General features: G+C 35.4%; 1 protein-coding gene across 4 annotated transcripts in view; it reads right to left on the bottom strand.

The window, feature by feature from the left end:
- Positions 1 to 16,964, bottom strand: part of KIFAP3 (kinesin associated protein 3) — a 167,125-nt gene that overhangs the window by 134,829 nt on the left and 15,332 nt on the right. For all 4 annotated transcript variants that reach the window (XM_054547730.1, XM_024242841.2, NM_001135394.1 and 1 more), the window contains 1 exon segment: positions 430 to 561. In XM_054547730.1, the coding sequence (XP_054403705.1) occupies positions 430 to 561 (132 nt within the window).

Here is a 16,964-nt window from a genome sequence, read left to right as displayed (position 1 = left end):
AAATGATGGGTCGATAGGTGCAGCAAACCACCATGGCACATGTATACCTATGTAACAAACCTGCACTTTCTGCACATGTATCCCAGAACTTAAAGTAAAATTAAAAAAACAAACAAACCCAGAAACACATCTTTTATGGTTGATTTCACAAGTTAGTAGTTCATAATCTATTATATTCATTTTCTAAATGGGATAAATTAGAATATGTATGTTACAACAGGTTCCTATTAAGCTTACAAAAATCTCATTTTTTCCTAGGATTAATATACTCCATACTTACAGTTTAATATAATCTCTCCTTCACTAAGATGAAGTATGCCTGGAAGAATGCCATAATTAATCACCTATGCGGATCAAAATAATATCAGATTTGTATAAAGTTTATATAATGTTCACTACTTTCAAAATGTGCACAAATAAAGAACTTACATTTTTTGACATTCTTTTCGTTCTCCCAACATGGGGTCCCCCATTTCTCCAAGAATGGTAGCTTCCACTTCATAGTGAACAATGAGAGCTTTTTCTGATGGATGTACATCAATATTCCCTCCTTTAACTTTCCTATAATACAAAATTGAAATGTATAACCAGATTAAAACTCTCAAAGTGGCCATGGTTTTTATCTATTTTTAGGTCTATAACATGTGGGTTGGATTAACAAGTGCATTTGAATCAGATTACTCTTGATTTGGGATTAGAGATAACTCTTTTTCTCTGTTTTATATATATATATCTATGTATATATGTGTGTATATATACACATATAAATGTATATATATAACTTTGTCATGCATAAAGTATCTTTATAAATAGCTCTACCTAAGAAAAAAATACATTTACCAAAGAATCATGCATAAAAGCAAGTGAATGAAACATAAACAAGTAAGATGGCTTTGGAGAGAACGACCTCAACTAAAAGTCAGTTATTCAAAACCAAAGACAACTGCCTTAAAATTTATATTAAAAGAAAAAGTCATGCCAGACATGATGGCTCACACCTGTAATCCCAGTGACTTGGGAGACCAACATGGGAGAAATGCTTTAGGTCAGAAGTTTGAGACCAGCCCAGGTAACATAGCGAGACTCTGTTTCCACAAAAAATTTAAAAACTAGCCGGGCATGGTGGCAGGTGTCTGTAGTCCTAGCTAATTGCAGGCTGAGGCGGGAGGATTACTTGAGCCCTCTGATGGTGCCACTGCACTCCAGCCTGGCCAATAGAACGAAACTCTGTCTCGATTAAAAAAAAAAAAAAAATCAACCTGTCCATTAATTACCCCATTAACTGGACCAAAAGACAGGAAGAAATTGTCTATATTACAATATATGTCATGTATCATCTAACATAATGGTACAAGTTATAGCATTAGTACCTAAATAAAATCACTGAGTCACACCCAAATTACATAACAAAAAAGCATTTACAGGTTAGGTAGGCTGTATAGTCACATATCTCAAATTATAGTGTCAATAGTAGGTTCTATGGAAAGGTTGTATATACTCTTTCTTCAAGCTCATAAAGTTGCAAAATGAATTCTTAATTGCAGTAAACCAATGATGAATTAATCACTATTTGCCACTTGGCCATTTTAGAAGGCGATGAAGTTGGTTGTGCTGGAAGAGATTAAGCAACAGAAACAAGCAAAATCTCTCATTCTTAGTCCTAGCTAGCAGTTAGCTGACCAGTGGGGTCTTTTAGCCTGATAAGAAAAAACAAAAATATGACAACACCTTAAATTTAATTCCAATAACTAGAAACTCAAAGCTTTTCTTTCAGTTGGAAATAACACTTTGACTAATTATGCATATTTTTAAAGTAATTTTTAACGGATCTGTTCACCAGAATTCCATATGAAAAGGAGATGTATCTGGAGTGAGTATTAGGGTTATGATTAACAGTCAAGTATAGTGATAGGGTAGGAAATTAAGCACACTAAAGCATAGAGTCTAGGTAGGTCAGCAACTAAACTGACAGTAAGACATATAGGACAAGTAAAGAATGAAAACAGAAGCCAGGCAGGCCAGCAAAAATCGAGGAATTAGGAAATGAGATGTAAATATATATTTAAAAGAATGGTACAGATTCCAAAAGGTAAGATAAACAGATATATGTACAAAAGCTATAGAAGTCACAGGAAACAAAAGATCTAAGGAAAGCTGAAAACAGATATAATGTAGCATCACTATAAGAAACATAAGAAACTATCTTAATTACATAAGGCAAACTAGTTACTTCCTTCCTGATAACATGAAAAGCAATCTCAGTACTGGACTTTTTATAACTGTATCCAGTTAAGGGAAGAAAAGAGTAAGGATAAAATATAAATGCAGATCCTTAGACTAGCCTCCTATTACCACTTTAAAATGGGTCTTTTACATATTGGCAGCTGGGGGAATTGCATAATTTTTGTCCTCCGTTGTCTCATATCTTGCCTTTCCTTAAAGCAATCAAATAATTAAAAAGGAAAAAAGTGAAATGCTTCACCACTCCTTTTTAGTTTTTGTTTGCCTTTTTTTTTGCTGTGTATGTGTGTTTTAGAGGAGTAAGTTGATTACAATTTATTTATCACAAAATCAACTTATGTTTATTATAGAAAAACTAAAACAGAAATGAGCAAAGAAAAAATAAATTCAAAAACTTACAAGAAGTAGTCACTTGTTATTTTACCACATATACATTCAGATATTTTTCTATCTATACTAAATAATATACAAAGAGAGAATGACAGCTATAGCTTTTTTTTTTTTTTTTAACAGAAGAGGCTTAAGGGTAGTAATCTAGCAGGGGTGAAACTATGATTTTATCTTAAATGCCGAACTTTCAAGCTGAATAGCATTCACAATGATGTCAGATATTTAACTACTGAGAGAATTAATTTCCAAATGTTCTACTTGAATTCCATTAATTAGATGAAAAAAATTTGAGCTATTATTAGAAATTAATGAATTTCTATTTGAAGCATCCTACGACACTGATATTAAATTGATACTTTTAGCTGGTTGCAAATTTCTTCTACTAATAGAGTCTTCTCAATAACAGCTCTGCTTCACTTTGTTTTCGTACATATATAAGAAAACTCGAACCAAAAGTGTGCTAAATTGACATAGAAAAATGATTTTCTTTTAATCTCAATGAGAAGTTATACTTCACAGAGTAATATAAAATATACCTTCTATAACTGCATGTGATAAACTGTCACCTTTTGGGACAGTGTTCTTAATTATTAACTTCTGAAGTACATCCTTATGTTCCTAGATTTCATGTGGTTAGAGATATTATTGTGACCCTTAAGAAAGATAATAAATGCTGATGAACCTTGTGTTGCCACCCATTCATTATCAATTTTCTTGAGAAACCAAAAATGCAGTCCTCAACTTTTCATTAAATTAGAACTTTTAAAAAATTATTCTTTTCAAAAGGATTTACTGCAAAATAAAATTGTATCAAATAAAATAAAAAACAGTTGTAGATTTATGCCATACAGCAAATAACATAGCCATTTTAGGAAGTGTTTGGTCTACTCTCCATATGCTCTCTGGCAGGACTGCTATGCATCTATTTCCTGCATCTACTTGAAAAATACCAATATATAAGTGTCCACAATTCCAAACGACCTTACCAACTGTCAGAGCATATGAATTCATTTCCACAGTTTACAGCATGGGTATGGCACAATAGGCTGCTTAATGGGGAACTCTATTAACTGCTCATATGTCTCATATACTACTAGACAAGACACTAGCAGAAGCTTGAAGTACAAAATGTAAATCTACCAAATCCTCCACCCCAGCTTGTTTTAATATAATTACTAATGATACCTCCATAACATTTTTTTTTAAACTGGGACAAATGCTAAATCAGATGGGTTGAGGGGGGTGGGGGGAGGAACAGCTGAAAACCAGAACTGTCTAGGGCAAAGAAGCAAAAAATGATGACCCTAACCAAATCTAATCTTTCCTTGCCTACTCAAAGGTGCTCTTCAGTAATTATTTAGTAGTCCATTCCCATCCGCAAATAAACATATGAAAATGTCTCAGGTTAACTGCTCCTGAATGACTACTGGGTACATAACGAAATGAAGGCAGAAATAAAGATGTTCTTTAAAACTAATGAGAACAAAGACACAAAGAACCAGAATCTCTGGAACACATTTAAAGCAGCGTGTAGAGGGAAATTTCTAGCACTAAATGCCCACAAGAGTAAGCAGGAAAGATCTAAAATTGGCATCCTAACATCACAATTAAAAGAACTAGAGAAGCAAAAGCAAACACATTCAAAAGCTAGCAGAAGGCAAGAAATAACTAAGATCAGAGCAGAACTGAAGGAGATAGAGACACAAAAAAAATCCTTCAAAAAAATCAATGAACCCAGGAGCTGGTTTTTTGAAAAGATCAACAAAACTGATAGACCGCTAGCAAGACTAATAAAGAAGAAAAGAGAGAAGAATCAAATAGATGCAATAAAAAATGATAAAGGGGATATCACCACTGATCCCACAGAAATACAAACTATCATCAGAGAATACTATAAACACCTCTATGCAAATAAACTAGAAAATCTAGAAGAAATGGATAAATTCCTGGACACATACACCCTCCCAAGACTAAACCAGGAAGAAGTTGAATCCCTGAATAGACCAATAACAGGCTCTGAAATTGAGGCAATAATTAATAGCCTACCAACCAAAAAAAGTCCAGGACCAGACAGATTCACAGCCAAATTCTATCGGAGGTACAAAGAGGAGCTGGTACCATTAGTTCTAAACTATTTCAATCAATAGAAAAAGAGGGAATCCTCCCTAACTCATTTTATGAGGCCTGCATCATCCTGATATCAAAGCCGGGCAGAAATACAACAAAAAAAGAGAATTTTAGACCAATATCCTTGATGAACATTGATGCAAAAATCCTCAATAAAATACTGGCAAACCGAATCCAGCAGCACATCAAAAAGCTTATCCACCATGATCAAGTGGGCTTCACCACTGGGATGCAAGGCTGGTTCAACATACACAAATCAATAAATGTAATCCAGCATATAAACAGAACCAAAGACAAAAACCACATGATTATCTCAACAGATGCAGAAAAGGCCTTTGACAAAATTCAACAACTCTTCATGCTAAAAACTCTCAATAAATTAGGTATTGATAGGACGTATCTCAAAATAGTAAGAGCTATTTATGACAAACCCACATCCAATATCACACTGAATGGGCAAAAACTGGAAGCATTCCCTTTGAAAACTGGTACAAGACAGGGATGCCCTCTCTCACCACTCCTATTCAACACAGTGTTGGAAGTTCTGGCCAGGGCAATCAGGCAGGAGAAAAAAGGGTATTCGATTAGGAAAAGAGGACGTCAAATTGTCCCTGTTTGCAGATGACATGATTGTGTATTTAGAAAACCCCATCGTCTCAGCCAAAAAATCTCAAGCTGATAAGCAACTTCAGCAAAGTCTCAGGACACAAAATCAATGTGCAAAAATCACAGGCATTCCTATACACCAATAACAGACAAACAGAGAGCCAAATCATGAGTGAACTCCCATTCACTATTGCTTCAAAGAGAATAAAATACCTAGGAATCCAACTTACAAGGGATGTGAAGGACCTCTTCAAGGAGAACTACAAACCACTGCTCAATGAAATAAAAGAGGACACAAACAAATGGAAGAACATTCCATGCTCATGGATAGGAAGAATCAATATCGTGAAAATGGCCATACCGCCTAAGGTAATTTATAGATTCAATGCCATCCCCATCAAGCTACCAATGACTTTCTTCACAGAATTGGAAAAAACTACCTTAAAGTTCATCTGGAACCAAAAAAGAGCCCGCATTGCCGAGACAATCCTAAGCCAAAAGAACAAAGCTGGAGGCATCACACTACCTGACTTCAAACTATACTACAAGGCTACAGTAACCAAAACAGCATGGTACTGGTACCAAAACAGAGATACAGACCAATGGAACAGAACAGAGCCCTCAGAAATAATGCCACACTTCTACAACAATCTCATCCTTGACAAACCTGACAAAAACAAGCAATGGGGAAATGATTCCCTATTTAATAAATGGTGCTGGGAAAACTGGATAGCCATATGTAGAAAGCTGAAAACTGGATCCCATCCTTACACCTTATACAAAAATTAATTCAAGGTGGATTAAAGACTTAACTGTTAGACCTAAAACCATAAAAACCCTAGAAGAAAACCTAGGCAATACCATTCGGGACATAGGCATGGGCAAGGACTTCATGTCTAAAACACCAAAAGCAATGGCAACAAAAGCCAAAATTGACAAATGGGATCTAATTAAACTCAAGAGCTTCTGCACAGCAAAAGAAACTACCATCAGAGTGAACAGGCAATCTACAGAATGGGAGAAAACTTTTGCAATCTACCCATCTGACAAAGGGCTAATATCCAGAATCTACAACGAACTTAAACAAATTTACAAGAAAAAATCAAACAACCCCATCAAAAATTGGGCAAAGGACATGAACAGGCACTTCTCAAAAGAAGACATTTATGCAGCCGACAGACACATGAAAAAATGCTCACCATCACTGGCCATCAGAGAAATGCAAATCAAAACCACAATGAGACACCATCTCACACTAGTTAGAATGGCGATCATTAAAAAGTCAGGAAACAACAGGTGCTGGAGAGGATGTGGAGAAATAGGAACACTTTTACACTGTTGGTGGGACTGTAAACTAGTTCAACCATTGTGGAAGACAGTGTGGCGATTCCTCAAGGATCTAGAACTAGAAATATCATTTGACCCAGCCATCCCATTACTGGGTATATACCCAAAGGATTATAAATCATGCTGCTATAAAGACACATGCACACATATATTTATTGTGGCACTATTCACAATACCAAAGACTTGGAACCAACCCAAATGTCTATCAATGATAGACTGGATTAAGAAAATGTGGTACATATACACCATGGAATACTATGCAGCCATAAAAAACGATGCATTCATGTCCTTTGTAGGGACATGGATGAAGCTGGAAACCATCATTCTGTGCAAACTATTGCAAGGAGAGAAAACCAAATACCGCATGTTCTCATTCATAGGTGGGAACTGAACAATGAGAACACTTGGACACAGGATGGGGAACATCACACACTGGGGCCTGTCATGTGGTGGGGGGAGGGGGGAGGGATAGCATTAGGAGATATACCTAATGTAAATGACAAGTTAATGGGTACAGCACACCAACATGGCATATGTATACCTATGTAAGAAACCTGCACGTTGTGCACATGTACCCTAGAACTTAAAGTATAATTTAAAAAAAGAGTAAAATAAATAAATAAAATAAAACCACAATGAGATACCATCAAAAAAAAAAAAAAAAAAGAAAAAGAAAATGTGTCAGGTTAAAAGGCAAAAAAAAAAAAAAAAACCCACCCCCTCAAACCCTACATTGCTTAATGCCACTGTTGCTTAACACCTTGATATTAATCCTATTAACACTGCTTTTCATTGTTACAAAACTCTTTTTGTGTTTGGTTTTTTCATTTTTAAAAAAAAAACAGACCCAAAGCTTACAAAACTTCTTTTGTTTTGATAGTCACTCTAATTAGTCTACTCACATGTGAACCCATTCCAATTAGACTTTGGCTCTAAACTCTACTCCTACCCTACCAAAAAAGCTCTCGTCAAGGTCATCAATTTCTTCCATGTTCTAAATATTTAAAGTTTTCACATTTTTGTCTTTGATTTATCTGTATATTATTTTTGTACTTTTGTGGGGATAAATTTTAACGTTTTTCCATAGAAACAACCAATTGTATGAGCAGGTTTTGCTGTGTCTTTTAAACTTTTTTTTTTTTTTTTTTTTTGGTAGAAGTCACAGTCAAGCACATTTTGCATCTGGAACCAGTATGTACCTACTACACACATAAATGAAACAAAAAATTCATGAAATCATGCCTATTCTTACCATGTGAAAAGCACTCTATCCTATTCACAACCCACTGATACATTGTGACCCTACAGCTTAGAAATAAAAATTTATTTATAGTCTTTTTTTTTTTTTTTTTTTTACCACTGGTTGGCAATGTTACCTCTTTGCAAAAATGGGAATGAAACCACCTTTGCAAAAATTGTAACAGTGAGAGAAATCTAACCTTACTCCATCTTGCTTCCAACCTCACATGCTACCTGCCTCTATTGACTCTAAAACAAAAATCATAACAATCCCTTCCCAAAACTAGCCTTGAAACCATCTTTGTAAGACTAATGAAAGGCCCCAATATTAGAATTACGGGAGGGACCTAAATTTTACTAAGCCAGTCAATGCAGTTAAACGATAACCAGCCATTGTTCCCTACTTTGCCTTTCTATAATAATCTACTGCTCCAGAGGTCACAAGATTTGTATCTTCCCTAATTGCTCTGATAGATAACAACACTATTGTCAAAACCTAAGAGTAGTCTTTGAGATATTTTTCAGACTTTTGTATTCTGGACACTGACTGACTCCACCTGGACCTGTGACTCACACCACTGAACTAATTCAACTGGTTCTGTGATCCCCACCCAGGAACTGACTCAGCACAAGAAGATAGCTAAACCTGCTACAATATCATCCCCAAGTCAATCAATCAGTGTCTCCCATTTCCTAGCCCCCTGCCCTCCAAACTGTCCTTGAAAAACCCTAACTTCCAAGTTTGGGGGGAGGCTTGCATGAGTAACACTCCCACGCTGCTGCTTGGCTAGCCCTGCAATTATTAAACTCTTACTCTACTGCAATACCGCTGTCACAGTGAGTTGTTTTTTTCTCTGTAGTGGGCAAGAATAACCCATAGACACACCCATGTGTGTCTATTTCTAGGCTTTTCATTTTATTCAGTTGGTTTACTGAGCTATTTTTACATCAATACCTGAGGGAAGTTTTCCCAACCTGGCTCTTCCATATTTTTCTCAGTATTGTGGGACCTTTGCCTGTCCACTTAAAAATTTAAAATTGTGTTTCAAATTCAGTAAAATCCCTTTTGGGATAATGACTGACATAATGAATTTTCAGATTAAGGCATCTATCCATGAAAATGATAAATCTACTTAAGATATAATTTTCTTTTAATGAAATGATATAAATTTCTCTAGAAAGGTGATGCCCATCATTTATTATAGGATTTATTCCCAAGTACCTTATATTGTAATTTGCATTTGTAAATAACTTTTTGCTAACAATATTTAACCAACTATATCAAAATTCAATTTGGGAGTGGGAGGTATATAGATGTTATATCCAGCAACTGTTGCTTAACACCTTGATATTAATGCCAATAGCTTGAACATTATTTTAGGTTTTCTCTACAGACTAATATATAATTTGTGAATAATATCAGTTTCATTTCTTCTCTTCCTACCTTTATATCTTTTCTATTTCTTATCTTACTACCTGTTTAGGACTCCTGGTGAAATGTTGAGGTGGTTACATAGGTATCCTTGGATCATCCTTAATGTTAAGGGAAATGTTTCTAAAGTTTCCTCATTTATTGATATTACTTTATTTTTTGAGAAAGGGTCTCACTCTGTCACCTAGGCTGAAGTGCAGTGGTGTGATCACAGCTCACTGCAGCCTTGCCTCTCAGGCTCAGGCAATCCTCCCACCTCCGCCTTCCAAGTAGCTGGGACTACAGGCATGTACCACCATGCCCAGCTAAGTTCTGTATTTTTTATAGAGATGGGGTTTCAACATATTGCCCAGGCTAGTCTTGAACTCCTGGGCTCAAGCAATCCACCAGCCTTAGCCTCCCAAAGTGCTGGAATGACAGGCATGAGCCAACACACCTGGCTAGTTTCCTCATTTAATATGTTTATATCATAATTCCCTTTTATTTATGGCTTTAGTTTTTTCCTTAAATCATGAATGTGTAGTGAATGTCATCAAATGTTTTTCTGCATCCATTGGAGGATCATGTACTGTTCTTCTTTAATTAATAAATATACTACATCAAATTCATTAAATACATAAAACCATACTCATATTCTTAGAATAAGCACAACTTATTAATGCTGTCTTAAAGCACTGTTAGATTAAATTTGCATCCTTGCTCATTCAGCCTGCAATTTTCCTTTCTAATGTCCTTTTTCTGACTTTCATATGGAGATCATTCTAAAATCTTAATATAAATTAGTTGAGGAGTATCCTTTTTTTTCTAGACTTCTTGGAAGAGTTGTACGTAATTGGAAGCATCTGTTTCCCAAAAATTTTGTTAGAATTTGACTTTAAAACTGTCTGGATGTAGCAGATTTTATCAGTATGAAATACTCCTCTGTAGTTTTTACAGTATACGTTTTCTTAAAGCCTATTTTATCTGACATTAATATGGTCATTTTAGCATTCTTATGCTTACTGTTTGATTGCATCCATTTACCATTAACTTACCATGTCCATACTTAAAAGTATATTTTTTGGGTATGACAGATATTTGGGTCTTGCTTTTCTTTTTTCTTTATAAAAGAAATATTGGTGGCTGGGCGCAGTGGCTGACGCCTGTAATCCCAGCATTTTGGGAAGCCGAGGTGGGTGGATCATGAGGTCAGTCAGGAGATCGAGACCATCCTAGCTAACATGGTGAAACCCCGTCTCTACTAAAAAATACAAAAAAATTAGCTGGGCATGGTGGCGGGCGCCTGTAGTCCCAGCTACTTGGGAGGCTGAGGCAGGAGAACGGCGTAAACCCGGGAGGCGGAGCTTGCAGTGAGCCAAGATCGCGCCACTGCCCTCCAGCCTGGGGGACAGAGCAAGACTCTGCCTCAAAAAAAAAAAAAGAAAAAAGAAATATTGGTAATCCCTGCCTTTCCATTGGAACATTAAAACCTATGCTGTCTGATACAATAGTCACTAGCTACATGGGTCTATTTAAAATTAAATTTAAATACATTACATTTTAAAAATAATTAAAAATGCAATTCCTTAGCTGTACTAACCACGTTCAAAGTGTTCATTAGCCATACAGCCAGTGGCTATGTATTTGATGATGCAGCTGTAAGTCATTTCCATCAGGGAAGAAAGTTCTATTGGACATTACTGTTTTGGATCATTTAATGCAATTACTGACATACTTAGATTCAGATCTATCACTTCATTTTTATTTCCTGTTTGGCCCACCTATACTTTGATTATTTTCCTAACAGCCTGTGAATTATCATTTTTTAAATTCCATTTTGTGTAGATGTTTTCGCTATACTTTTAAAAATTTTTGGTGGTTGCTTTAGGAAAAACAATCTTTTAGTTACCTTTTTTTTCCACAAGATATTTAAGAGTTAATGCTGTGACACTTCACAAATTGCAGGTCTATTATCTACAACCCGCCCCCATTCTTTATGTTATAGCTGTCATATGCATTATGTGTACATACCTCATAAACTCACACAAAAATTTCATAATTTTTGCTTTCAAGTCATATGTATTTTTAAAAAATTAAGAGGGAAATAATCTCTTATATGTACTCAAATATTTACAATTCCTGATGCTTTTCATATTGGTAAAACCAAAACAAGTTTTATATTTCTATTACTAACATTAGACTTGGTAATAGAGAAACAGAGGATTAAGGTAATTCAAATCAATGCACCTAAGAAAATCTTAAAAGCTGGGGGCAAAAACACATACGTGTGTATCTGTTTGAGGCCATAAGAGAACTAAAAAGGCAGAAAAAATTACAGTGCCAATATGCAGGAGAAAAATAAAATGAAGAGAGGTAAATCTTGAATTCGAGGCTACTTTTCCCTAGAGGTATCTGCTAACTGAAAAGAGAGGGCTGAGAGGTTGAGAATCTTTTAATAATCACATGAGGCTAGAGACACAAAAACTGGATTCTAGACTGTACTAAACAACAGTGGCTCTGGTAAAGCTCCAAGCTTTAAGCTGGAAACAGGAGGACTACCTCCTAGGAGTAACTGTGAAACAGATGCAGATCAGTCACCAACAAGACTAAAAAGCCCAGTTTAATGTAGTTGAATCTCTGAGAACTAATTAAGGTGACCCTAAATTTTCAGTAGTCCTTACTAACATAAACAAACTATAATCTTCTCTGGAAAAAGAGAACATCATCCTGAGCCTCAAATGATTATTTATACATTTATATTCCTATATATGATACTCAAAGAATAGTCATCTTCAGAAAAAACTAGGTATTATTTTTTTAATTTCTAGAGTTAAAAATACAATAAGCAAAATTAATAATAATAATAAATAAATAGGTTTAATAGCAGATTAGATACAGGTAAGGAGATAATTTGTGGTATAAAATATAAGTCAGAAGAAAACACCCAGAATAAAACATAGAGACAAAAAGATGTAAAATACAAGCAAAAGTATAATTCAGCAATGCATGCTGAGTAGGTCTAGCATATGTACTTGAAGTCCCAGAAAAAAGGTGAGAGAGAATGGGGACAGAAGCAATATATGAAAAGATAATGGCTAAGTGACATCAGTGAAAACGGCAGAGTAGGGACCTCTAGAGGCTGGCACTCCCCAGAAGCACTAAAAACTTGGCAAAAAAAAACTATCACAATCAACCTCATCAGGACTCTGGAAGATAGTCAAAGGTTTACAGCAACCAAGTGAATGTTTAATCAGAAGAAAGGTTACAGAAACAAGGTAGGCGAACATTATGGTCTTTTCACTTACCCTAGACATCCACCCCACTCTCAAGCACAGTGGCAGTCTTAAAGATGGCAGCCCATGTTCCCACTGTTAATACTTGGTTCTAGAGGAGTCAAGTGGACCTTGCTCCCAAGGAATTTTGTCTGATTGTTTTGCAACTGACTGAAGTTTCCTTTGAGGTCTGCTGCAAGGGGCTTTCCTTTGTTTTGACTAATTTTAAACTCTCATCAGGATAGTGCAGCTAAGCAGTCACTGAAATCAGTGAAAGCCAAGCATACAAGCTGCTGGCCCCTGGGATAAACAGTAATAGTTGGGTCAAACAAAACACACGCTGAAAGCCCAAGAGGAAAGTCCAGGGAGTCAGACATTTTGGGGGAATAGATGCTTTGAAAAGCTATTGCATATAAAGAGAAATCTAGAAATCCATGAGCATGCTCAGGGCAGAATACATACCCAGAAAAAACCTGGGAAGATCATAAGCTTTTACCTCTGGCTGGTCTTTAGGCTGTGCAGGCAGCAAATGAAGGCTAAGGTAAAACTGTAAATTGCCTGGCTAAGTGTTGAAAGCCTATCCAAACACTGAGTCAACCTACAAAGATCTGAAGAGTATTTTTTTCTTTTCTTTTTTCCTTTGGACATCATAATATTCAAAATACCCAGTTTTCAACAACAACAAAAAAATACGAAACATGCAAAGAAACAAGAAACTCATTCTCATTCTCAGAATAAAAAAAATTAACAGAAACTGTCCATGCTACAGCACAAACACTGGACTTATCAAAGACTTTAAATCAACTGTCTTAAATATGTCCAAAGAGCAAAAAGAAACCAGTGCAAATAACTAAGAAAAAGCAGAAACACAATGTCTCACCAAATAAATAGTTTAAGGATCCAAATAAAAATACTAGAGCTGAAAAGTACAATAACTGAAATAAAAAAATCACTACAGGGTTTTTAACAGCAGATCTGAGCAGAGAGAGAAAAGAATCAGCAAACTTGAAGATATGTCAAATGAAACTGTCCATTTTGAGGCACAGAAAGAAAACAGAATGAAGAAAAATAAACAGAACCTAAGAGACTTATGGAACACCATCTAGTATACCAACATATGCATAATGAGGGTATGAAAGGAGAGGAAGAAAGAAACACAGAGAATACTGGGGAAAAAAAGCAGTCAAAAACTTCCCAAATTAGACCAAAGACAAACTTACACATCCAAGAAGCTCAATGAAATTCAAAGATAAACTCAAAGAGATCCACAATAAGACACTCTATACTGACACTCTATTTAAAAAAATAAATATTTTGAATTAATAACCTAATTTTACACCTTAAGGGGCTAGAAAAAGAAGAACAAAGAAAACCCCAAGTTAGCAGAAGGAAATAATAAAAAGCAGCAATAGAGAGTAGAAAAAGAATAGAGAAAATGAAACCAAAGGTTAGTTCTTTGAAAAGATCAACAAACGTTTTTGGAAAACTTTTAGTTAGACTGACTAAAAAAGAAGAGACTCAAATTACTAAAATCAGAAATGAAAGTGGGACATTACTGCTGCTCTTTTGATGATTAAAAAATTAGAAGAGAATAATATGAACACCAACAAATTGGATAACCTACATGAAAAAGAATAATTCCTAGAAACACACAAACTACCAAAACTGACTCAAAAGACATAGAAAATCTGAACAGAACTAGAAGTAAGGTGATTGAATCAGTAATCATAAACCTTTCAACAAGTCCAGTACCAGATGGCTTCACCGGTGAATTCTACCAAGCATTTAAAGACAAATTAACATAAATACCCCTCAAACTCTTCCAAAAGATATAACAGTAGAGGAAACACTTCCTAATTCATTCCATGAGGCCACCATTACCCTGATACCAAAGCAAGACAAAGACACTATAGGAAAACCTATAGACCAATACCCTTTATGAATGTCGATGTGAAAATCCTCAAAATACTAGCAAACAGAATCCAGGAGTATATTAAAAGGACCATACAACATGGCCACATGTGCATTTCAATACAATACACCACATTAATGGAATGAGGAAAAAAGGTACATGATTATCTCAATTGATGCAGAAAAAAGCATCTGATAAAACCCAACATCTTTTCACGATAAAAGTACTTGATAAATTAGGAATAGAAGAAAAGTCCCTTAACATAATAAAGGGCATATAGGAAAAATCTACGGCCAATATCATACCAATGGTGAAAGAATGAAAGCTTTCCCCCTAAGATCAGGAACAAGACAAGAATGTTAATCCACTTTCCTGACTTCTATTCAACACAGTACTGGAAATTCTAGCCAGAGCAATGAGGCATGGGAAAAAAATAAAAAATAAAAAGGCATCCAGATTGAAAAAGAAGATGTAAAATTATTTCTATCTGCAGAAGACATAATCTTACATACGGAAAATTCTAAAAGTGGCACAAAAAACTGGCTAGAGCTAATAAACAAATTCAGCAAAGTTAGAGAATAGATCAGAACACACCAAAAAAATCCACTGTTTTTCTATATATTGGAGCTGAAAAATATGAAAAGGAAATTTAGAAAACTTCATTTCCAATAGCATCAAAAAGAATAAAATACTCAGGAGTAAATGTAACCAAGGAACAACTGTATACTGAAAACAAAAAGTTGCTGAAGGAAATTAATATGAACTAAATGAAAAGAAATCACATGTTCATGGACTGAAGGACTTAATGTTGTTTAGACGGCAATATTCCCCAAAGTGATCTATAGATTCATTCTATTCCCAAAGTCTCAATAGATTTTTTTGCAGAAATGAAAAAGCCAACCCTAAAATTCAAATGGAAATACAAGGAACTCTAAATAGCTGAAACAACCTTGAAAAAGAACAACGAAGTTGGAGGACTCACACTTCTGGATTTCAAAACTCACTACAAAGCTTCAGTAATCAAAACAGTGAGGTACTAGCACACGGACAGATCAATGAAATATAATTGAGAGTGCAGGAATAAACCCCAACATTTTTGGTCATTTAATTTTCAAAAAAATTGCCCAAACCATTCATGGAGGAAAAGAACAGTCAATTGTTCCTTTCTGACATTTGTTCTGACAAATGATGTCAGAACAACTAGATAGTCACATATAAAAGAATGAAGATGGACCCTTGCCATATACCATAGACAATAACTAACTCGAGATGGATCAAGGATATTAAATGTAAGAGCTAAAACTGTAAAACTCTTAGAAGAAAACAGAGGGACAAACCTTCATGACCTTGGATTTAGCAGTGGTTTCTTAAATAATGATGCCAAAAGCATGAGCAACAAGAGAATAAATCAGACTTCATCAAAATTAAAAATATTTGCATATGAAAGTTTTACATACCAAGATAGTGCAAAGAAAACCCACAGAATGGGACAAAGTATCTGTAAATCATGTATCTGACAAGGTTCTATTACAAAGAACTCCTTTTCCCAAAGAATAAACACAAATGGCCAAGAAGCACATGAAAAGCTCAATGTCATTAGTAATTAGGGAAAGGCAAATCAATACCAAAATAAGATACCATTTGATATCCACTAGTATAGTAATAATTACAGAACAGAAAATAACAGGTGTTAGTGAGGATACGGAAAACTGAATTCTCATACATTGCTGGTGGGAATGTAAAATGGTGCAGTCACTAGGCAAAACACTTTAGTGGTTCCTCAACAAATTAAACATAGAATTACCATATGGTCTGGCAATTCCAGGCCTAGGTATACACCAAAAGATAGAAAACAGGTGTTCAAACAAAAACTTTTACAGTAATGTTCACAGCAGCTTTATTCCCAATAGCCAATAGGTAGAAACAACCCAAATGTCCATCACCAGATGAGTAATAAATAAACAAAATGTGGTATATCCATAAAATGGAATACTGAATTAGTCAATTTTATGTTGCGATAACACAATACCTGAGACTAGGTAATTTATAAGGAAAAGGGGTTTATTTAGCTTACAGTTCTGCAGGCTGGGAAGTTCAAGGGCATGACCCTGGCTTCCAGTGAGGGCTTTTGTGCTTCACTATAACACAGTGGACAAGATCAAAGGAGAAGTGAGAAAAGAGAATACCCAAGGGTCTTCCTGGCTTTATAATAACCAACTCTAGAGGGAACTAATCCATTCCCAAGAGAACTAATCCAGTCTCATTAGAGCAAGAATTCACTCACTCCAGCAAGTACAGCACCAAGCCATTCATGAGGGATCCACCCCCAAAACTGAAACACCTCCCAGGCTCCAGCTCCCAACATTGCCACACTGGGGGACCAAGTTTTAACATGAGCTTTGGTGGAAACAAACTATAT

This window comes from Pongo abelii, chromosome 1, assembly GCF_028885655.2.
Source record: "Pongo abelii isolate AG06213 chromosome 1, NHGRI_mPonAbe1-v2.0_pri, whole genome shotgun sequence".
Classification (NCBI taxonomy): domain Eukaryota; kingdom Metazoa; phylum Chordata; class Mammalia; order Primates; family Hominidae; genus Pongo; species Pongo abelii.
This window is presented reverse-complemented; position numbering and strand designations above follow the sequence as displayed.